The 24,842-nt window shown below is 44.4% G+C and overlaps 1 protein-coding gene across 2 annotated transcripts; it reads right to left on the bottom strand.

Annotated features, from left to right (window-relative positions):
- Positions 1–2,274: 2,274 nt before the first annotated feature.
- Positions 2,275–24,254, bottom strand: chrna6 (cholinergic receptor, nicotinic, alpha 6). Of its 2 annotated transcripts, XM_064334505.1 has the most exons (6): positions 24,033–24,254; positions 11,452–11,591; positions 8,882–8,926; positions 6,067–6,176; positions 4,876–5,872; positions 2,275–3,263 (listed from the first exon to the last, which is right to left on the bottom strand). In XM_064334505.1, exons 1-6 carry the CDS (start codon positions 24,088–24,090, stop codon positions 3,138–3,140), a joined length of 1,476 nt encoding a protein of 491 aa, XP_064190575.1. In that variant the 5' UTR covers positions 24,091–24,254; the 3' UTR covers positions 2,275–3,137. The 2 variants fall into 2 exon arrangements, with proteins under 2 accessions (XP_064190575.1, XP_064190576.1); XM_064334506.1 differs by lacking the exons at positions 11,452–11,591; positions 24,033–24,254 and adding an exon at positions 11,020–11,270.
- Between the last annotated feature and the right edge of the window lie 588 nt (positions 24,255–24,842).

Raw genomic sequence — 24,842 nt, 5'->3', positions numbered from 1 at the left:
TATCAATATTAGTATATATCACATATTCTGATAATCTAATCCAACCTCCCATCTAATCATGTGCAAATAAACAATTTTTTTTCAGAGAACAGTCCTGGGTGTCCTTTAAGGGACTGACACTACTCTTTATCTTATATATTTTTATGAGCTACAGATCTACAGGTGCCGAGTAAACCAGGCCAGCCACGTAGTTGCCTAGCTGTAACCTGTAAACTAGACTTATAACTAAATCCTGATTCTTAGGGTTTCAGATTTGTAACATAACCTAGTGTACGTTGTGTGGTGTAAAGTGTATGTACAAACGAAACAAAATGCGGCACGTCTGCTGAGGCAGTCCCGCCCCCTCTCACCGGCGGAGAGGAAGATGTCCCTGAACAGGGCTGCACAGGCACCGCCTCCAGGCCTCCTGGCCGGTGCTGTTACGTCTTGTTTCTCCTTTCCGTTTATTAGATTTAGCGAAATTAAAGCGCACGCAAACAAACAACCAACAAGTAGTAAAAATAAATTAATGCACGCAATGGCGAGGCAGCACACTGATTGAGAACAGTTGGCAGGTGTTTCCCAAAGAGTCCTTCCCACAAACAGACGCTATCCAGACACAGAAAAAAAACTGTTTTAACAAAATAGCCTACGAGGGGAGCTACTCCTCCAAAAAGCCGTCAGGCGCACACATCCGACTGTAGGTCCCTAATTTCGTGACACTTCTTTTCCCCGAATTGCGCAATACAAAATAAACACACTTGCCTCCTCGGCTCCGTTCGTTCTGTTCTTCAGTAGTTCAAATGTTTGCCGCGAAACTCCGTGGTGCCCCGCCCCTTCCTGTCGGATGGTCTTTTAAAACTTCTGGTGAGGGGAGAGACTGCTGCGCGTTGTTAATGACGCGGTGCGTGCCAAATCAAAGGAACTAAATATATTACAGGAGTTTGACGGTCAAATATTAATCCTACAGCTTACAAATAATACTAAATATGACACCTGTATGTGTATTGCTTCCACTTCTCATCCAAAATGAATCCGTCCATGGATTCCTGTATGCTAAAGGAATGGCTGAACTTTTCTATTTTAGGTAGGGGACGGCCTGTAAACCAAACGGTGACGCCCCCTGGGGCCATTTTCTCCTGCAAGCTGCTCTGGCATCTGGCTGTCTGTTTCTTTTTAGTTTTTGTCCACATTTGTGCACTGGCCCCTGGTTAAAAGCTCTTACTGCATGACACAGACATCAAGAACATCTTTCGAGGATGCTTCTGTCGTAAGGATGTGCCCAAAACAAGTCAAACCTGATTAAACCTGCTTGGGCATGAAGCTGTCCATTCTCACTCATATACTCATTGTATGCACGGTGGCTTGCATCACTAACTAGGGGATTGTAAAGAACAAAATTTGATTTCAAGGGTTAATAAAAACATCTTGAAAAATATGAAAAAGATACATTAGTCTCATATTTTTCTTTGCAACAATCCATGTGTGTTTTGATTGACAGTAAAAAGATAACATTTGCTATGGTGATCCTATTATATCAGCGTGCATGTGCTTCAAATGATATATACTTTGCATCTCAGAATATTCATCTTGTGTGATACACTATCATATCACATCAGATCAGTTTGCAGAGACGGACTGCATGCCAGCCCTGTTTTTCAGATCTCTCCTGTCAGGGGTAATTTATTCTGATGCCCCCTTTCTTCCCTGCTTTACCCCGGAACACAATGTCAGAAGTGCTCATGATGTTTAACCAAAGGGTGTAGACATTAAACTTCGTAAAGCTGGTGTATACAGTAGTTTATGCAAAAAATTCAAAGTTACCTCAGACAGTTCAGCCAAACTATTCATACTTTCAGTATATAAGTATATAAGATGAAATAGTATGGACCACTGAACGATTCTCTCGAATAATTACTTCATTAATTAAACAGCCAAATAAATTTAAATGCAGTATGAACCAGATGGTGGGTTCAGACATCACATTGCACCTTTATTAATTTAATTATTTATTTATTTATGTCATAGGAAAGGTTTAAATTGTGTTTACAAAGCAGAAGATTATAGCTACATGTTGCATTAAAGTTTAAAGCAATATTAACTGAATACTGAAATTGTGCAAGATTGTGAATTAATTTCCAGGTTTGCATTTATGTTTGCATTTATTTACATCTGTGCATGTTCTTGAGTGTATGTGTGTGTGTGTGTGTGTGTGTGTGTCTGTGTTTCGTTTGTGCGTTTGTGTGCATGCATGAGTGTGCGTGTGTGTGTGTGTGAGAGAGAGAGAGAGAGAGATTATTCTGAAGAAAGATGATATTTATATCACATAAATGACAGAGGAAAACATCCGTGGCTCAAACCCAGCAGAATTTTTAATTGCATCACTAATTTTAATCGCAAAGTGTGAAGTTGGTATGTGCTGATCAAAATAGAAATATAAGCCTTTTACAACTGCTTAACAAGAAGGAAAAACAGTCAGAAAATACAAAACACTGAGCTCTAATCCTGTCTCTCCGATCACATAGGCCTACTGCACAGAAACAGAAATCAGAATCCTGGAGATCTGACTCGGAAATCCTTCATGCACTATCCACATGCTTTATATTACAGAGACTCACATCATTAATGTTTGGCACCCTTCATCTGAAAACACTTCATTTACATATTAATAGTTTCAAATAATGAATAGGACCCCCTGTTGGATTAATTTCATCCAGCTGGAAAGGCAAATATTTGTTTGGAGACCCTTCCACAGTTTGGCCTACTTCAAACCAGCCTTCAGCAGCATAAATGATCTCCCAGTGATCTCTCAGTGATCCCCAGTGATCTCCCAGTGATCTCCCAGTGATCTCCCAGTGATCCCCAGTGATCCCCAGGAACACGGCCACAGGGACCATTCTATACCAGCACACAGCACATACGGCTGCACTGAACCTGGAGACACGTATAGGTGCGTGTGTGAGTGTGTGTGCGTGTGAGCGTGTGTGTGTGTGTGTGAGTGTGAGTGTGTGTGTGTATGTGTGTGTTTGGGTGTGTGTGTGTGAGTGTGTGTGTGTGTATGTGTGTGTTTGGGTGTGTGTGTGAGTGTGTGTGTGTGTGTGTGTGTGTGTGTGGGGGGGGGGTGGGTGTGTGCACAGCCGGGAGGGTTGGAGGCGGGACTATGATAAGAAGCCAATGAGAGGCTGGAAGAAAAGGCCCAGTGTTCCAAGCACACAGACCAGCACAAAAACCCAGAGGAAGATCCTGTCAATCACCATCGCCACATACTTCCAGTCGTCTTCCACCTGAGAGAGAGAGAGAGAGAGAGAGAGATGGGCAAGGGAAGGGGAGAGAGAGAGAATGGAGGAGAGATATCAGTGACAGATACCATAATAGAACATGAACAAGAATAATAGGGGGAGAAATGTATGAAGAGATGGAGTATAAATGAAATGGAATTATGTGGAAAGGAAGAAAAGACAGCCAGACTGGGTCAAGGGAAATGGAGGAGAGGACAATGAACATAAAAGGAAAGGTGGAGAGCAGGGAAAGTGATGTGAGCTGAAAGATGGCAGGAGGGAGTTATTCTGGGCATGCTCAGTGCGGATCCTTCTGGGCATGCTCAGTGCGGATCCTTCTGGGCATGCTCAGTGCGGATCCTTCCGGGCATGCTCAGTGCGGACCCTTCCGGGCATGCTCAGTGCGGATCCTTCTGGGCATGCTCAGTGCGGACCTTTCTGGGCATGCTCAGTGCGGACCCTTCCGGGCCGTGAGCCTTTGCTGGTGTGGGAGACTCAGTGGATCTCATAAAACCATCACCTGAAGTCCTCCAGTAGCAAGTTTTAGGTACACTATTAGTTTTATTATTGTTTCTATTTCCTACTGAATTTTGCATGACATTTTTTTTTGCCGGAGAAACAACCTCAGTTCTTCAGAGTCATGTTATTATTTTAGAAAGGAAATATGAGTGCAGACTATAATTATCTGGGGAGCAGTGTGGCATTTAAATCTCGCATAGAGGCAGAAACTGTTGTGCACTTGCATTTCTTTGTGTGTAAAAGACTGCTGCTGGTGCCTTTAAGCAAAGCAGGGTGAATATGTGCATTTATTTCTTTTTACACACTAAAGCCTAGCAGATCCATTGAGACAGTATACCACTCTATTTTTAGAAAAAAAGAATTGTGTTCATCTGTGGGGAAAAAACTGCTTTGGTAATTTAAAAACTGCTTTGGTATTTAAAAAAAGAAAACATTCACTACATAAGAGAATGCTGAACAAAACAAATCATTTCATTTTTAGAATAGTGTTAAGTTCAAAGTCCCAACATCCTAAAAAAGGACAAACTGTAAATATTATGATTAAATTACTGGAAAAATATATTTCCTTTTAATAAGATATCACTGGATTTATTTTTATTTACTTGATAAGAATTTGCCTATTAAAAGCAATACTTAAGTCGATACTAAATTGTTCAAGGTATTAATTCAGTCTTTCATCTTAATTTCTTTTTCTAAAAAAAGTGGATTGTGAACAAAGGCCACATAGGGACCAAAAGCAGGACCAAAGCCACCCTGAATGAGTTCATTTAAACCTGGGATACAGGGAGGAGCACTCGCAGTCAGAACATGTCTGCCGGAAACGATCTGTATCAGATTCACTCCGAGCATTTCCACTGAACCGAGCGCCGCACCATCTGGCCCTCCTTCAGTGGGGGACTTTTCTTTCAGAAGTTGCAACGGAAAATGATCAACTTCAGATTTAGAATAGATCAGATTATGTTTATAGCCTGCCCTCTGAACATTCAACAGCTATGTTAACTTCCCTTACACTGAAAGGTTTCTGCAATTTACCTTCCATGCCCAGTTCACGAACATTACTAGATGAAATACAGAGACGCGAGGGCGGATGCTGCAGTACCTCTTTGGCCTTGTTGCGGCTGCGCATGTTCTCGGCGATGTACTTGACGCTCTCGATGGCCTGCTTGATTTCGGGGGACACCACAGAGAAGGCCACCACGGTGCTGATGGACTGGGGGTTCAGCTGCCGGGCCTGTTTGGGGTCGGGGGGTTCGGGTGCCTCCTTGCCGTGCTGACACAGGCACTTCTTGTGCTCCAGGGACATCTTGCTGTCGCCGTACTCCAGCGCCCCCTGCTGGGAGACGCTGTTCCTCCTCCTCTTCCCGGCCCCGCCCTTGAGCGCCTCCTGCTGGTCGAGCGGCCGGCGCATCAGCATGATCCGCGGCAGAACGCGGAGGAAGACGGAGCGCACCCACCCCGGCATGGTGTGCGTCATGGGCGTGCGGTAGTGCACGTTCAGCACGAAGACCGTGATGACGATGGACAGCGTGACGAAGATCATGGTGAAGAGCAGGTACTCGCCGATGAGCGGGATGACCAGCGAGGTGGAGGGGATGGTCTCGGTGATGACCAGCAGGAAGACGGTGAGCGAGAGCAGGACGGAGATGCAGAGTGTGACCTTCTCGCCGCAGTCGGAGGGCAGATAGAAGACCAGCACGGTCAGGAAGGAGATGAGCAGGCAGGGGATGATCAGGTTGATGGTGTAGAAGAGCGGGAGGCGGCGGATGTAGAAGGAGTAGGTGATGTCGGGGTAGATCTCCTCGCAGCAGTTGTACTTGATGTCGTGCTTGTACCCCGGAGCATCGATGATCTCCCACTCGCCACTCTCCCAGAAGTCCTTCAGGTTGACCTTCGACCCGATCAGCACCAGGTCGATCTTGGCCTTGTCGTAGGTCCAGGAGCCGAACTTCATGGAGCAGTTCTGGTAGTCGAAGGGGAAGTAGGTGATGTCCATGGGGCAGGAGCTCTTAAAGATGGCCGGGGGGACCCACGTCACCGTCCCGTCAAACTTCAACAGGGCTTTGGTTTTGTCTTCCACCAAAAAATCCCCCACAGCACTAACCAAGAAAGAAAAGAAACAATACTTCACAAATTTCACAAAGTATTTCACTGTGCCACACCACTTCTCCTCCATCTTCCATCAGTAAAAATACATTTGTGATTCCTGATGTCCTTTGGCTTGATTAGAGCTCTTTTCCTGAATGGACCCCTGTTAATGGCAGAGCTGCGCAGATCAATGCAGCCGACTCACTTGTTATAAAGCACGATGTCCGGCCGCCATATCTTATTGGACGGGACGCGAATGTGCTCGATTCCATCAAATTCAACGGGAGCCCACCGCAGCTTGTAGTCATTCCAGACCTGGAAAAAAAAAGTTTAAAAAATGTTCCATTACAGTTCAAAGAATCATTGGCTTATGAAACAGATCCTTTTTCAGAATGAATGACCTCCATATTTAGATAATAATAATAATGTGAGGAACTCAATGTAATAATATATTGTCTGTGGTGTTTCTTGTGAAAACAGCTTCTGGTCCTAGTGAGAATTTCCCCCGGTGGCACCAATAAGAGTTTAATACGCCATATGGCGCAGTGTTAATCTAGCTAATGACATCACAAATTAACTTAAGGGCACATTTATAACCGCTCAGCTTTGGATAATTCCATCAGAGAATACTTTCAGTGGCACAGTTTAACACTGAGGCGAGATTTATTCCACCAGTGTCCCATCTGTCTCTATTATCATTTACATGCACACGCATCATACGAGGCTGTGTCACATCTTTAAAACTGGAGAACTAAGTCCAAGTTAATTAAGTTTTAATTCAATTAAGTCCAGCAATGCCATGTGTAGGCAAACACTTTATTTATGTTAATTAGCGCATTATTTATAAGATAACAGACACTAATGGCAGGACTATTCTTATCTTGATTTACAAAGGTTATGTCAACTCAACCAAGTCTTTAAAGCAAGCATTCTCAAATGCTATGCTGTAGCCACAATGTAATACAGCACTGTGTGGAAAGGAATATCGTAACCATAATTAACTTTATAACGATATTTGTGTGAATAATGCATGCACACGACAATTCACTCCATTTTAATTCATCCTGGTTTAACACTTCTTAATCACCCTGTGAGGTCACGCTGTATCGAGCAGCTCAAACTGCCCAGTGCCCAGATCAGTCATAAAGTGTCCTTCTGAAAGGTTAATGGTTCTGCGATAAACGCCCGTTTAGGACAGGGTGTCTGGGGTGGGCGTGTGACCTCACAGTAGCGGTCCGTCCCCCCAGCAGGTAGGCGAAACTCAGGCAGTAAATACTCGTGGCAAAGTGTGCGATGCATCTTTCCAAAAGGGTCGCGTCTCGTCCCAGAGAAAATATCACAAGCCCTGGGGTTTCCCGTCGTGGGGTTTCAATGCAGGGGCTGTCACAGACTGTAACCCTTCTGGTTTATGATCCCAGCCCATAAAATGAAGTGCTCTCATTAATCTCCTCACAGCAGGGTCATGCTTAAGAGTCAAAGAGCATGCAGAAAGCCCTCAGCCCCTGACATCCTTCACGCACAGCAGCATGAAGCTCCTGGATGCTTCTCCTCAAACGCTTTTAATCCTGACAGTAAATGTTCCGGCTGGAAGCACAGAGGGCAAGATTCCCCCTAAACCCACATAAGAGGCACGCAGAGATTTGGAACCAGCTAAAACAATTTTACAAAACGTTTTCATCTGTATGTGTGTGTTTGTTTCCCTGCCTGTATTTGCATGCATATGTTTGTATGCACATGTGTGTGTGTGTGCATATGTGTGCTGTTATGTGCTGCTTAGTGTTTGATTTTTATCATAATGCATTATTGAGGTCACAACCCCCCAGATGAAGTGAAAATGAAGGCTGTGGTATTCCCCATGACACACAGTTTAATTACAGCCCTACCTGAGGATGCCACTCACCCTTTCATTAATAACCTCACTCTTTCATTAATGGTCTCTCAGAGGCATGCATGAAGCCATGAAGTCATGACCAAAATTTAACACAACAGAAATGCTAGCTGCAGGTTATCTGATGGGCTGCATGTTTATCAGAGGCCCCCAGCAGCGGAAGGGGCTTCACGTTCGCTGCAGTAAAACAGGAGCCCATTCTGATGGGGTATCTGCTTCAGGCCAGCCCAGTTAGACAGTAAGAGCTGAGACTGATGAGGGCTTTGCATTCTGTGATTATCGCACAGGCGTGTTGACACAGCCTTCTCAGGGCTCACAGCCTGGTAGCACAGCAGATTATGAGCCGGGGCAAACAGGGCAGATTATGAGCCGGGGCAAACAGGGCAGGTTACGAGCCGGGGCAAACAGGGCAGGTTACGAGCCGGGGCAAACAGGGCAGGTTACGAGCCGGGGCAAACAGGGAAGATTATGAGCCGGGGCAAACAGGGCAGATTATGAGCCGGGGCAAACAGAGCCGAGAGGGGAGGTTTCCTTTTAGACACGCTGCACGCTGCCCAGGGTCTGAACGTTTATACAGCACACCACACTGCACCCTGCAATTACATAAACCAGCCAAACTCTAAATACAGTTTCATATTGAAGAAGATGATTTACATTCTGAGTATTCTACTTTAGAATTCTCAAAGCTGAAGATATGCCCGTATTCTAATGTGTGTTTAATGGTCACTGGAGACCACTCTGCTTATAGGGCTATGCTGAGGAGCCCAAAGACTCTCCCAGGCAACCTCTCCATCAGACCAGGCGTTAAAGAGATGGGACATTCCACACCTGACACCTGAACCCCAAACCCCCCCCTCCACCCCCACCCCTCCCCGGCAGTTCCCTAGGTAACCACACTGCCCCCTGTTCCCAGGGCAACCGCACCATCCCCTGTTCCTAGGGTAACCACACCGACCCCTGTTCCTAATGTAACCGCTCCATCCCCTGTTCCCCGGGTAACCGCACTGACCCCAGTTCCCAGGGCAATGCACCATCCCCTGTTCCCAGGGTAATCACACAGACCCCTGTTCCCGGAGTAACCACACCAGCCTCAGTTACCAACGTAAGCACACTGGTCACCCACAGCACTTACGTGTCGAAGCCAGAGGTTGGTCTCCATGATCTGGTTGACTTCATCCTGGGGGAAGAACAGAGCAGATCTCAGGTCAGAGAGCAGATCTCAGATCACAGAACAGATCTCAGATAACAGAACAGATCTCAGATCACAGAACAGATCTCAGATAACAGAACAGATCTTAGATCACAGAACAGATCTCAGACCACAGAACAGATCTCAGATAACAGAACAGATCTTAGATCACAGAACAGATATCAGACCACAGAACAGATCTCAGATAACAGAACAGATCTTAGATCACAGAACAGATCTCAGATCACAGAACAGATCTCAGATCACAGAACAGATCTCAGATAACAGAACAGATCTCAGATCACAGAACAGATCTCAGGTCATCAGTGATGCAGTCAGAGCCCTCTGAGGAAAGTTCCTCCCAACCGTTATACCCCTGTCAGAGTCAGAGTCAGAGTCAGAGTCAGAGTCAGAGTCAGAGTCAGCTCGCTGCACTAATGCGACATTGCACTGACTCCTTTTAGCCATTTGTTGTCAAATAGAAGTAGTTACAATGACAAAAAAGTTTTATCTTGAACTATTTTCAAAACCTTATTAATGGTCAGTAGAGATTTCAGAGGGTTATTGGGCATGGATTTTTGCATTTTAGACTGAATCACTGAACATCCAATTTTACAAGTTCCAGACAGTCCTGTCATTCCTAAGGACAATTTTCTTTTTCGCCAATGCTTCTTTACATGTATCAAGTATGATGACTCTTTGTGTTATGCTGTTTTGTTTAGTTTTGGACTCGCATCATAATCTGAGTTATATATAATGTTTGCATGTATCGCTGATCCTTGTAGGCTGGAATGCGGGTCGAGGCAGGAGCGCAGCACTTAATCTAACGCGCAGGTCACAAACTGCACAGCCAAGTGGAGAAAAGGCTGTGCGTTTATTTTTAGACAAGTTGCCTGAGGCCTAAGTATGCACCAAGTACATAAATAAATGACTACATGGAATCCTAGATGGATTAAGTGAAAGCAGCATCTGAATGTGATTGTGCCACACTGCACATTCACAACTGCACTGTGAAAAATGGGCCTTATAGGCGAATAATGTTAATCCCCTGAAGGGGCCTTTCAGGGTTTTATTTTTATTTTTTTCAAAATTCTGAGTCAGTGTTCTAGAACTCCACTGTTTCAGTCACCAGCAGCGATTGTGACATCATCAGCATTAATTGGAAACTGTCGTACTGTCATGGTTTCGTTCATGCTTATGACATTGTTATGTGCACATTATGGAATACATTCCAAGTAAAGTTGCTCAAAATATGTGTAACCTGTCTTGGACAAACCACAACCAATCCACAATGCCATCTTGCTGTTAGGTCATGGATAGCCAGTAAATTCTCCACAGAAGGGCAGTTTAACTCAGATAATGACAGCCCAGCTGACTGCTACTGACGTGCAGCAGACCCTGTTCTCACACAAAGCCGCCGTCAGCAAACACTCGCGCTGAGCGACTCGCGGTTCTGACATGATCCGTTTGCTCAGAGCATCTCAAAGCCAGATGACCTCTTTTATTCCCATTATTTCTATAACCTTATGGATTCATTTTCCGCTCATCAAAATTCACAAGCGACCCTTTCTTGCCCCATGCTAGCAATTCCAGGGTAATCCATGGAAGGGTTCTATTGACAGTGCGAGCACGGCATTTAAAGGCTTCATTAACATAGCATATGCTATTAGCAAGATTACATTCATGCATTCATTACTGGCGCAGTTTATTTTAGACATGAAAAATGATTCCTGTCCGTGTGCACACTTTTAATCTAACAGGAAAGGTGAGGATATATCAACGTGCCATCACTATGAGCCATAATTCTTATAAGGACTGCGAAATGCACTCCATGCTGTATCGCTCATGATGTGTGATAAACCAGATGGAGGCATTCGCATCTTAGTTCAAATACAAAGGAAATGAAATGCAGAGGTTTCATCCTCAATAAATCTGATGCGTCGGTATGAAAAAAATAAAGTATATTTCAAATGGATGCTTTTAATGTTTTTATGCGTTATGTAACAGACGCTGACGGGGATGAGAATGCGAGAGAATGCAACCATGGGAACCCGCCCTGAGGTTCATTCCCAAATACTTACTTTCCCACGAAACAACGGCTTTGATGATACAATTAGACGCATGCATTATATAACAAACGCCCGGTACACTAATGAATTAAACTGCGGTCTTTAAGAGAGCAGTCCCCTAAATCCGTAATATCCATGCTCGCTCCAGGAGAGCCGCAGGGAGGCCGACTTAATATCTTAAAATCAGAGAACAGTTCAGCCCCAGGAAATCAGGTGAGGGAGTTAAAGGTGCTCAGCGGATTCGTTACTGCAGCGCTGAGTAACGAGGGTAAGCTACACACCCTGCAGTGTTACAGAGGAAACAGGAAATGCAGTTCCTTTAAAGTCTAAAGCATAACAGCAAATTGTCTGCACACAAGTGATTTTATTTTATTGCTTGATATGTTCACAGTATTTTGAAGTGCATTTAAAAAAATGCCGTTGACAGAATTCCGATGGTCTCACCACTTTGACCAGCTGGGAAATGGAGACCTCGAACTCCACGGTCACCGGGTCGGACACGTTCTCCACCGGCCGAATGAACTGGTTATACCTGCGGAAGAGCCGCCGGAAGAGCCGGTCCTCCCCTTTAGAGGAGAAGCAGTCTGAGCAGAGACACAGGGACAAGCAGATTACACAATAAATAACAACAAGAAGCAGTCTGTGCAGAGACACAAGGACAAGACAGTTTAATTAGCAGCATATGTGGGATGTTGCACGTTGCAAGTAAATAGAATTACAACAGAATATTTATTATTAATGTGTCATTTTGTTAGAGCAGATTGAGAACACACCAGGGACAGATCAATAAAATGATTTTTAGTTTCCGTATTGTTTCATTATTGCTATGAGTTTTTCCAAGTCAAATCATTCTCTGTCTTTAATATGGAAAAATGTATGAGAGAATCCTGCTGATTCACCTCAATATCTGGCCTCAAGATTTGGAGATGCCTTGACTTTTTTCCCAAAATCTCCTCATCGAAAGAGTAGCAACTTATTTAATCTTGCAATTTAGTTTTTAATCCTTACCCCATTATCAGGGTGACAGTGAGAGGTGGAGAGATGGAGATAAGGAAAGCGTGGGTAACATTTATTAAAAGGAGCAAGATTTTTCTAGCATTCTCAACCTCAGTGGTATGAAACATAATGCAACATCTGAACTCTTCTCTTCAGAGAAGGCAGTCTGCAGAACTCCTACGGATGAAAACCTTTCAGCTGGAGACGCGGTGGAAAGTCGATATTTGATGCGAGCGAGCGGGACAGCAGATCCAGGCTCTCTGACTCTCATCCTCCTCTTCCTCCCTCAGTGTCTTTATGAGACACGCAGAGAGGAAAGGGAAGAGAACCGAAAGCCTTTAGCCGGTCTTTATGAGTCACGGCTCCTGTCGAACCACACATTTTAACTCCGCCCCGATGAGAGCGGGGTGAAAGGTCATCGTGCGTGTGCGCGGTGTGGTTCGTTTCCGTGGCGAACAAGCAGCCATGACTGAGGTGGGATCGAAGCGGAAAGCTGGGGCTGCTATCTGCCGCTTCCAGACCAAACGCGTCCAGGACGCCCAAAAACAGAAATCAAAACTGTGCACTTTTCCGCCTCCTCCTTCCCCTTTTTCCATGATTCACTGAGAGCCACATTCTGAGACACACCCCTCACCCCCCCACCCCAACGCCTTGAGCCCCCCACCAACTCCTTCCTTCCCAGGTTTCTTCCTACGCACCTTCCAGGGAGTCCTTCCGTGCCACTGTCCTCTCTGGCCTGTTCTGTGGGGTTAACTGTGAAATATTCTGTGACAAATGCTTTGTAAAATTTGATTGATTGATTGATTGACTGACTGACTGACTGACTCATTCACTCTTCCATGGAGACATCCAGCCCCCCCCAGAGTGGCTCCTTTCACACCCATCCAAGCCTCGAACCAAAAACCTGCAACCTGAATATTTAATGAGTATCAGACTACTATCTGCAGAAACCTTCTGTCTGTGTGTGTGTGTGTGCGTGCGTGCGTGCGTGCATGTGTGCGTGCGTGCGTGCATGTGTGTGTGTGCCTGTGTGCGTGCGTGTGCGTGCGTGCATGTGTGTGTGTGCCTCTGTGCGTGCGTGTGCGTGCGTGCGTGCATGTGTGTGTGTGTCTGTCTGTGTGTGTGTGTGTGTGTGTGATTGCCAGCCAGGTTTCGCCCATCATGTTTGGAGACAACATAAAGGGCAAAAGGGTTTGTATGTAAACACACATGTATGTATGCATATAGTACTGATAGAAGTGCTTATTCAATGCTTTTTTTTGCTTTGTGTTCAGAAAGAAATACCCAATGAGATGCTGTTCTCAGCAACAAAGGTCTTCTGGCGCAATTTTGCTGATCTATGCAATACTCAGATATAACAAATAAAAACATCTTATTAAAATACAACAGACCAATGTGAGCCCATAAACATATTCTAAGTGCCTTTTTCATACTGGAAATTCCACGAGAATTCTTGGAAAGAGAAAACCAATGATTTATAGCGTTATTCCTGCCACAAATATAAAATTTGGTATGTGTGTTAAAAACCAGGACCTGAAATACGACGTGTGATCCTCAGCAGTGAGGGGGTGAAATGGAAACAATAAATAATTCAGCTCCTGAACCCCCTGACCGCGCTGCCGACCGCTGACACGCCATTCCCACAATGCACCAGTCAATGGCAGGAATTTGTGGGCGGCTGTGGCAAGGTCGCCAAATAGGCCGGCACCCTAAAAAAACTACACCCCCCCCCCCCCCCCCGATGCTGCTTCAGCCAATCCTGAAGCGCCATCCGTAAGGGCTGCAAGAAAATCTAATTTTCTGCAGTGCAGTGCTGGCTGTTCTTTTTCAGTTACATTAACTATAGACTCCTGCTATAGATTCTCTCCTCATGTTTGTACCTTGGTTAGGGAAATGAAGATCACCATAATCAGTTATTTAATGAGACTTTTATTATGGGGGGGGGGGGGGGGGTTAAATTTCATTCCAACTTTTCTTCCACCCCAAAGCTCAGTAAAACTTTCAAAAGGCAGGTGTAAGGAATTGACAGCTGGTGCCAAAGGAAGCTTAAGGTGGAATGTTATTTTACCATGCTTCCCTGGGACCCACGGCCCTGGATCTTAAGTGGGACCCGAAGCACTGCATTCTCCGCCTTAAAAACAAATCAACATTCGTGAGACAGAAAAGGTCACTCCACCGATCTGAGCTGCTCACCAACTCCCACGTTTCATAAAGAGAATCAATAAAGAGAATCACTCCCCATAAAGAGAATCCCTCCTCATAAAGAGAATCACTCCCCATAAAGAGAATCACTCCTCATAAAGAGAATCACTCCTCATAAAGAGAATCACTCCCCATAAAGAGAATCACTCCTCATAAAGAGAATCACTCCCCATAAAGAGAATCACTCCTCATAAGGAGAATCACTCCTTGCCTGAAGGTTTCATAAGGAGAATCACTCCCCATAAAGAGAATCACTCCTCATAAAGAGAATCACTCCTTGCCTGAAGGTTTCATAAGGAGAATCACTCCTCATAAAGAGAATCCCTCCTCATAAAGAGAATCACTCCTCATAAAGAGAATCACTCCTCATAAAGAGAATCACTCCTCATAAAGAGAATCACTCCTCATAAAGAGAATCACTCCTCATAAAGAGAATCACTCCTCATAAAGAGAATCACTCCTCATAAAGAGAATCACTCCCCATAAAGAGAATCACTCCTCATAAAGAGAATCACTCCTTGCCTGAAGGTTTCATAAAGAGAATCACTCCTCATAAGGAGAATCACTCCTCTGAAGGTACGGCTGATCGTTTCATAAGGAGAATCACTCCTCTGAAGGTACGGCTGATCGTTTCATAAGGAGAATCACTCCTCTGAAGCTACGGCTGATCGTTTCATAAGGAGAATCACTCCTCTGAAGGTATGGCTGATCGTTTCATAAGGAGAATCACTCCTCTGAAGGTATGGCTGATCGTTTCATAAGGAGAATCACTCCTCTGAAGCTACGGCTGATCGTTTCATAAGGAGAATCACTCCTCATAAGGAGAATCACTCCTCATAAGGAGAATCACTCCTCGCCTGAAGGTACGGCTTCTAAGGATCTCATGAAAGAAAAAAAAACTATATTTATTGGCTGCACACTGCCCACTGCCTCCCAGTGCTTCTCGTAAGGCATTGTAATGACAGATTGTTCGTTCCATAATGACACATGTCTAAGGCTCAGGGTTTCCATCGTCTCAGTATAAATGTCACTCAGACAATTTGCTTTAAGTACATTCTGAGAGCATTACTTCACAGCTAATGTTCTCTGTTATAATATGTGTGTGTGTGCGTGTGTCAGCATGTGTGTGTGTCTGTGTGTGAGTGTGCGTGTGTCTGTGTGTGTGGCTGTGTGTGTGTGTGTGTGTGTGTGTGAGTGTGTGGTTGTGAGCATGTGAGTGCGTGTGTGTGTCAGCGTGTGTGTGCATGTGTGTGTGTGTGAGTGTGTGGTTGTGAGCATGTGTGTGTGTGAGTGTGTGGTTGTGAGCATGTGAGTGCGTGTGTGTGTGTGTGTGTGAGTGTGTGGTTGTGAGCATGTGAGTGCGTGTTTATGTCAGCATGTGTGTGTGTGTGTGTTGTTTGTGTGTGCATGTGTGCACGTATGCATGTTCGCTTGCATACGTACATGTTGGCAGCAGAGTTCATAAACTGTTTATAAACAGGTGAAAAGGACAAATTCTGATGCGGTCCAGCATTTATACTTTTCTATGAGGAACATTAATTGCTTCATAGGAATAAGAACTGTGAGATAAGCAAGCTGCCCTGGTAAAGAGTCAGTGAATCGGTTGTTTCTAGAACAGCTCCGGTCCTGTAAGGGCTGTTTATCGTTCTTCCTCTGCAGCTCCAGACCAGAAGCAGCACCAAAGCCTGTAATCTGTACACACAGCTCTCACTGTACCACAGGCTCAGAGCAAAGCCTGAGTGTTACACAGATAGAGTTTCAAAGGCTCTTTGATCTCAAAACCACAGCACAAGACGACCTGCAATTCTGCTTTCTGAATCCCTGCACAGAAGACTGACAGCAAGTATTCTGGATCACACCAACAACGGCGCTAAACCTTAATTATATGTAGCGATGACAGATTGCTTCTTGTTATCATATTTAACATGTATTTTTTTTTTTTTACTAAACCAAAATACTGAATTGCAGCGGGGAAACTGAATGAGTGAATGGAGCCAGAGAGGTTTACGCAACGTGGACCTGAGCGATTACATTCTGCATTAGGGTGCGATTAATATGCAAAGTGCATCTGGATGCCGCTCATTAAATAAGGCGATGGATCCAGAGGCCAGGGCTGCTCAGCAGGCATTGGGCCTGTCCTGTCAGAAGCACCAATAGCGTACGCTACATTTGGCAGTGTGTGTGTGCTCAGTGGGGGGGTGGGGGGGGGATTCCACATCATGCTGTGAAAAAGGGCTCATTATGGCGGACAATTAACCACTGGATTCAAAGGAACTGGGGGGGGGGGGGCTTTATTCCCTCTCACGAAATTGCATTTCATAAGCGTGAGCTTGTCATGCTCAGACTATTCACGGCTTTGCTATTTGCGTCCGGTGAGATACTGAGGGAACGTCAGAGTGACAGAGAGAGCCTCTAAAGCATGGCGTAGACCACACTGCAGGAGGGGCATGGCGTAGACCACACTGCAGGAGGGGCATGGCGTAGACCACACTGCAGGAGGGGCATGGCGTAGACCACACTGCAGGAGGGGCATGGCGTAGACCACACTGCAGGAGGGGCATGGCGTAGACCACACTGCAGGAGGGGCATGGCGTAGACCACACTGCAGGAGGGGCATGGCGGAGACCACACTGCAGGAGGGGCATGGCGTAGACTACGCTGCAGGAGGGGCGTGGCGGAGACCACACTGCAGGAGGGGCATGGCGTAGACCACACTGCAGGAGGGGTCTGTTTCCTGACCCCCAGGGTTAATATTCACAGCCCGTGTTCGTTTGAATGAGTCCCTTGTTTATTTTAAATTACACCCCGCCCCTTCCTCTGTTTTCCAGAATGATAAAGAAGGTTCATATAAGAGAGAGATGCTCAATGCCAGTTCAAACAAGAAAGAAAAGAAAAATGGGCAACTAAAAATAAGACTTACACTCGTAATAACACATATTAATGTGAGTGTTCCTGCTCACACAATAACAGGGCTAATGTCCACTAATGAGAGAGGAGGTAACCTGATTTTGGTACACAGTAAAATGTCCAGTGTTAATTTAACTCTGACAAAGTATATATGAGTCCAATGGGAACCACATGCACACAGTAATTGTTAATTTAATTTAATATTTCACTGTGTACCAAAGAGAAATGCTCCACACAGGCCAAAACAAACCATGTGACTGCAAACTTGAGCCACTGCTGTACTGACCTTTGCCCTTGTGTCCTGTGATGCTGGATAAGGCAGATTTACTGTGTGCTGTGGAACGGTCCTTACAGCCCTGATTCTGTGATTCAGGGCTCTTACTTGGATTAACACACAGATTCAGTAATTCGTATTAATGAGCAGCCTCTAGGTGGTAATTTGCAGTAATATAAATTTTACTCAAAGATGCACAGTGAGTGGGATTTAATTTTTAGAATGAATATTTCTAGATCATTGATTTGCACAATGCAGTCAATCCACTCTTTATTTATGCAATTGCCATATTTATAAAAAGTCTTCATTTTCGTGCAGACATGTAGTATCCATGTAGGACCATTTCAGAATCACAGATAGCATGGAACTGCAGAATTATAAAAGAAATTATTTAAATGGAATCATGCAGCTTCCACTGCAACTCAATTTGTTGCACAGCAAACACAGCAGTATTGTTTAAACTGGGAGCAGCTTTCAGTTGTTTCAACCAATAAAACAAGGGCAGGGGATGACATATTGATTTATTTTTAGCCGTATCGCAGGAAGTACAAATTAATTCATTGGAACTTACATAGCCTGTGTGTCTGGATCCTAAACTCATCAACGCAGATAGCTACCGTAATGTTTGGGGAAAATGTTAAATATTACACCTGGTTTTCTGATTGGCTCGTAGCTAACAGCTGACCAAAGTGATAAGAAGCACCCGTGCAACTGTGAGAGATAGCATCGGCAGAAGAAGGCAATTTGCAATTATAATTTCATTAATTATTGTTTAATGTTTCATTTCTATAAACTGCCTTTATTGCTCTGAGGGGTGTCTCCAGGGGAGTGTTACAGTGGGTGTGTTAAATCAGTTTAATGAATGGAGTTATTACAGCATGCGGTGGAAAGCAGTATAAAACATTATGAACGGCTATGCAATGGGGTTGCAAATAGGCCTACAAAAGGTGCCATTTTTATTTAGGAGTATTCACTGTTTAAAGTTATCGCTACAGCATGCATAGCACTAATTACATGTAGCAGGTTAGCTGCAGGCATTGCTCAACAGTGATTGGCCAGATGAACTGAAGTAGGGTTTGGGCTTTATGCTTTTGGGTTCAGATTTTATATTTTTAGAAGCAGATAAGCAAATACTTTGTGGCAATGCTATAATAACGTTGATATTGGAATTATTTATTGCATAATAACATTTAAACTGAAGTTATAATGCAGCTCAGAAAAGGATGTAGCAGGATTGGGGTCAGTTTCATACCAGGTTGCCCTAAATATGGAGCACAGACAATTTGTTTTTATCTGTGAAAGAGAGTTGAACATGTTCTCAGGCAGTAGCAAAAGTGAAAAACACATCAACATAATGTGTGATAATAACTCTAACCAATGTGCATATCCTGTATGTGTTCCGGAGCCTGCTGTAGGCTGAATTTATTCATTCTGGGTTATCGCAGCTATATTTAAAATGAGCCGATAATCCAAACATTATTTCACAATGCTGGAGCCACAAACGGGCACAGATAGACACTGCTTAAAATGAGTGTCCCACTAAGAACAGGTCTTTAATCCCCTCTTCAATGCCAAGCTACAAACTTATGCAAACCTCCATGTCAGGGATGTCTAAATCAGGTTCAGAACAGCCACGGGATCTGAAGCTTCCTTAACCAACATCATTAAACCACAACAGACCCAAGAAATGGAGAGATGTTATGTGGGGGTTTTAGGTCTACAGGAGTTAAAGCTTTTTTCCAAGTTTGGTTTGTGCAAATGGTCATAATCTAACAGACTAATCTAACAGATACGACTCTGTTCCCCAGCCTCAAAGAAGCGAGACAAAAACAGACAGAATACGAGAGAGAAAGAGAGAGTGAAAGAGATGGAGACAGAGAAAGAGAAAGAGAGAGAGAGAGGAGTGGTGAGGGAGCTCCCAGTTCTTGCAGTACACCACTGCGGCAGACGGTCTAAGACACTAAGTGCAATTTCTTGCTTGTGAAGAACCTGTTTTACAGATTGAATGAGACAGGTGAGCGGGGGGGGGTCTGTGGTGGGGTGCCTGTGTTCCCCTCGCCCCCGGGCTGAGAGCGTCTCCCTCCCCGAGGCGGGTGGCGGGGGCTGTCATGCAGGACGTGTGTCACGGGTGGGGGGTGACCCCTGGGGGGGGCAGACGGGTGACCTTCACTCTGACCTTCCCCACTGGGACGTGAGGTGCCTTTAAGAGGCGTACGCTTCACAGCCTTTCACAGGGGTATCAGGGATGCTCAAATCTGGCCCCCGGGGGCAGTAGTGCTGCTGGTTTTCACTCCTCCCGTCCAATCAGAAACCGATTTAACCCTTTAAGATGTGAGACCACAAATATGAGACTGGAATGTTCTTAGCTGAACATTCTAATGCTGATGTCACAATCACTACTGGTGACTGAAAGCAGTCGAGTTCTAGAACACTGGCTTAGAATTTTAGGGAAAAAACATTCCAACATTCTTCAGTGGGTTAAAACTGAAACTCCAGGCAAGTGTAATTTCTGACCAATTAGTGGCATTATTGGACTATGGACAGTCAGACAGAAGAGAAGCCCAGCTGTGCTACTGATCCAGATCAGTAGCCCTGCTCTACACACTCAATCCATACGCACGACCGCAGGAATAAAACATTTGTAATAATGCCAAGCTCTGCCCAGGTGAGCACTACAAACAATAAATGAAAACAATAAAAAAAATCACCAACTTGCCAGATGGGACCACAAGTCCGTTAGGAAGATACAGCCAAAGACTGGATTTTTAAACCAATCACACCTCGCTAAAGAGCCACAGGGCCAAACAGAGCCCACGGTCACCGGGGTGTGAACTCATGCTGATTTCTTTATTGTTTTCTTTTCTTTTCTGATCATAAGAGAGCAGATGGATCTCTCTCCCATCATTCAGAAGAGAGGCATCCATTTTGGCTCAAGTTTTCCTCTCTCCCAGGGTCCAGTTGCCTGGAGAACACCCTATAAAATATAAATTGCCAGTTCAATGGGAGGGTAAAACCACCAGTAGGCCTGCAGTACTTGGCACAGCTGTCTGTCATGGGGGGTCAGCCAGAGGGTCTATCACACCTACAGACATCTTCTACCCCCACACAGAGAGTACCAACAGAATATATTAAGGATGAGCTTCAGCAAAATGCCTCCCCCCGGGAGCAGGGGGTGGTGGTGGGGGTCTGTGGGGGGGGTTGCGGGGGGGTTGGAGCACGTGGTGACACCAGGACGGAGATGCTCAGGTTAATCATTCCACCCTGAGGCTCCCCGTGTGATCGTCTCCTCCTTCTTCATTCTCCTGGATGACTCATCCATGAGCTCCAAGTGAGAGACTTCAGCTCTGCCTGCAGAAATGGGGGCACGAGCAGGATTTGGGAGGTGGGGTTTAATATTGAATCGTAAGTACTGGAAATTATTACGAAATGAGGCTTCAGCTCAAGGCCATGCAGCCAGTGGCCAAGCGGCTGGGGGGGGATAGGGTGGGGGGGGGGGGATGGGGTGTGGGGGGAGGTGTTCATTCACAGAGGGAATGTGAAACCAGCCAGGATGCCACACAGCCCTGTTAACAGCACGGAAACTCGAAAAAATCGCTATGTTTTCCCTCCTCTGTGATACATTTTAATGGTTTTGTTCTGTTTTGTTTTTTTTTTTTCACTGTATCGCAAAAGCATTTGAAAAAATCCAATATTTCTGGAGATCAGATGACACTTGGGTTAAGCTCTAATGCGACCACTTCCCGGTGTAATCTGCTGGGCCCATTTCCAAGCCTGAGGTTTGTGAAAGTCTTCAGCTCGCCTAAATCAACTGGAAAAAAAGCTGGACTTAGTCCCAGCACCGAGGCAAGAGTGCACAGAGCTACAGTGAAGGTTTTAACACGTCAGGAAATCTCAGCCCGAAGAACGTTTCCTATCACACCCCAGTCAGCACACACGTAGCTGGGCCAGCAGATTAAATTAGCTGTCCTGCTGGTGGCTATCTTGCGGTCACAAACACAAGAATCTATTTCTGAATGTAAAGCTCAAGACCTGGTTCCACTAAAATACATCCCCCACCTTCATAGTGTTTTCATGCTGAATGACACCTACATGGGGCAGCTGGGTGGCGCATCCTGTTAAGGCCCAGGTGTAGTTTTTTGATGGGCCCCATGGTTTGATATTGGTCCTCTTTCAGAGGAGACTGCACACTGTTCTGCTCTATCTCCAGTTGGTGGGTGAGCATGATCAGACTTTCCAGATTGGGGAGAAAACCGGGAAAAGTCTAATACAATTTTCTTAAAAAGGAGTGACAGCTGTGTCAAAGTAAACTAGGTTTACTTCTGTCTACTCAATTCTCACCTCAACCTTTTTTAACCACAGAAGCACAGAGTCCTGTGGACCTTTCTGCCACTGAATTAAAAGTTGCTACAGTAAGCTGAGACTTGCCCTGTTCCATCCCTGGACTCTTTATTGGGTAACACACACACACATGCAAAAGCATATTCAATGACACAAGGCTGTAACTAGATTAACTCTGTAGAAACCTATTTTCTGCATTATCTGCTATAAAACAGTATTACAGAATAATTACAATGTAATAGAGGGACCTGTCTTAATACAGCTTTATTAAGTATATCTAAATTGAATCTTAAGGTATTACAAGAAGTAACCTGTCCACCCCAGGTACTTTTTATGAAGATTAAATATTTTAGAGACTCCCAGAGACCCCCTCACCCCAGCCCATGCTCACACACACACCAATTAACTTTTTTTTTACCCAGAATTTGTTTCTGAATATTATCATATTTAATTTCATGAGATAATTATAGTTGCGCAAATAGTATTTTCGGAAATGTAGGTCGCCCTACCGGATGTGTCATTCTGAGAAAATGAGTGTGACTATCAGAATGTGGAATGTGGCTAAATGACCAGCCCCTAATTAACCGCTTACCTGAATGGGGGGAGGAAGGGGGGTGTACAGAGACGCTGTCATTTCAGAATACTTAGGGCTAAATACTGAAATGGTTTCTTGTCTTTTTAATGTGCACAACATTTTCTCATAGCACACATACTGTAGGATTTTTGTCCAATACATTGCTTCTCAGCAGTCACCCTATATAAGACCTCATGTCAGTAGTTAACGGCACGTGGGTTTTTTCCCCAGATACATTGTAATGCTGTTTAACCGCAAACACACAACACAGCAGAAGAACTTAAAACCTTTGTTTCAAAAATGCACGTGTGTGCACGTGCATATGGGCAACGTTTGCGCGTCTGAGACGGTAATGGGAGGGGGTAGCCATGGAGCAGTCCTAATACAGCCGATAAAACAGATGCCGTAGTTACGCGCTATATGACGCGCGAATCATGTATCAGGATGGATGAGTACAGCCTCAGTGTATTTTCTGAGGGGGATGGAAGTGCCGGGCTACAATGAGATGAGAGCAACATACATCATACATTCCATTAAAATCAACTGTATTTCCCATATATTAAAACACAATTATTATATGATCTTTTACCCCGTGTAATATTAAGTCGCATAGACTATTGCGGTCAATACTTGCACCGAAGATTGTTATGCACCCTGAGGAGCCGATGTAGTGGATTGAACCCCAATATAAGGTTGGAAAGTTTCTGGCCATCAAAAAAAGCTTAGTTGTTCATAAAGCAACTTTAATACGGGTTTTGGTCCTGAACAGCATATCGCAATCAGCACCTTTCCATCACAGTAAAGTAGCGCCTTACCTCGAGCAAATATTGCAATAGATCTCTGTTTTCTGCGAGAACGCAGACGAGTGCGCAAACACGCTGGCATCTATGCTCACAGATACTCACCCTTTCCAACTCTAATCCAGTTCTAATCTTATGTGATAACATTCAGTTCGTTGGGTCAAAATGCAGTTCAATCTCAAGTCAAGTGGATTAATAAAAGCATTTTTGAAACCCCTACTTTACAAGCATTCTATACGTCGAAAAATGCAAAGAAATACATTACCTTATAAGTTTACGAAAAAAAAGGCATATTATTAATATTTCATCATTGGTGTAATATTCATAAAGAGTATAGCCTAATGAAAGTCTGAGCGGACGCTGCTCGAGAATAAGCGCTAGGCTACTCGGTATGGCTTTCCCATCTGCCGACGTCATTGCGTGAAAAAAACAAATCTATATCTTCACTCTTCGAAAATGAGTCTTTCAAAATATATCAATGGAACAATGGATTGTCAAAGTGTGCGATTGTATCTTTCGCACATGCATATAACAGTAAACTGCATCTCAATAAAGCACTTAAAAAACTGTAAGAAAACTTTTCAGACGCATGCGGTTGTCCGATATTTTCACTGTCCAGACTAAGACACATCCAAATTGTCATATTTGCTCTTATGACGATAAATACATGGGCAAAGTTGGAAACATCAGACTGATGGAATCATTTTGACGGTGAAGAGCAGCGCGGTAGCGGAATTCTATAAAAGCTCCAGACCGTAAGCCATTCGATATTAAAGATATTTAAGCGTCTGGTTCTGCTCATTTAGCTTTTTACCAATTGCGCTGCGTTTTAAAATGCTTAGGAACCCCAGCCTAATACAGCAGAAAATAACTCAAACCCTCAAGATTTTTAATGTTTTTTTTTACTTAGTAGTAACCTAAGCTACTGTCTTACCTTGCGTTATAAGCGCCACAAAAAGAAGGAGCAAAGTACGTTTCCCCGTTGAATTCATCTAGCGTCTTAAGCGTCGGGAGTGCTTTTCTTTTAAAAATAATAATAATTCAAGTAATTGCGATAATAAAGAAAAATCTATTGCTTCTCGACAGAGGATGCTTTATGAAGAGGCTATCAGTACGCTCTCCGATACTGGAGAAGTTCGTTCGTCCCACCCCCTGGGCGAAACCTCTACCCGTGTCTTTCTTAAAAGGAACATGTCATTAGAGCGAGTCAAGTGCATATACAGTCAAATATTATCGAAACAGGAGATTATGGGGAGCCCCGTTGTTCGTGCCTATGAATACATTTTTTGGGGGGTTGTTCGTTGCTGCCGACTTTCAGGCGGGTCTGTGCTGGACAGCGCATTGCACAGCGTACTCGTCTATTGCTGACTACAGTTTCCCTATGCTACTGTAAATGAGGAGTCCTGCTTTTGCTCGCTTTGTTGCTGTAGTTAACTCCAAACGAGTAAAAACCCACAGATTCACGCACTTTCCTGCAATGTACGTCACGCACTTTCATGCAATGTTCCTGCAATGTAGGATAGATGTTCCAGTTCTATAGCGGAAACGGTGCACTATTTTCAAAGGAACGTATTAGGACAGTGCCGCTGTGACGTACAATTTGAATATTAGTTACTCATAAATATAATCAATGTAACAAGTAATTGAAAGGAGTACATTTGCGCTTTGCCGCTAAATAGCCTACCCTCACATGATCAAAATACAAAATGAAAACGTTTGTACTATTCCAGATTTTTATCCAGGT

This window comes from Anguilla rostrata, chromosome 5 (genome assembly GCF_018555375.3).
Source record: "Anguilla rostrata isolate EN2019 chromosome 5, ASM1855537v3, whole genome shotgun sequence".
NCBI classification, from domain to species: Eukaryota; Metazoa; Chordata; class Actinopteri; order Anguilliformes; family Anguillidae; genus Anguilla; species Anguilla rostrata.
The sequence above is the reverse complement of the archived record's forward strand: the minus strand, read 5'-3'. Positions and strand labels throughout refer to the sequence as shown.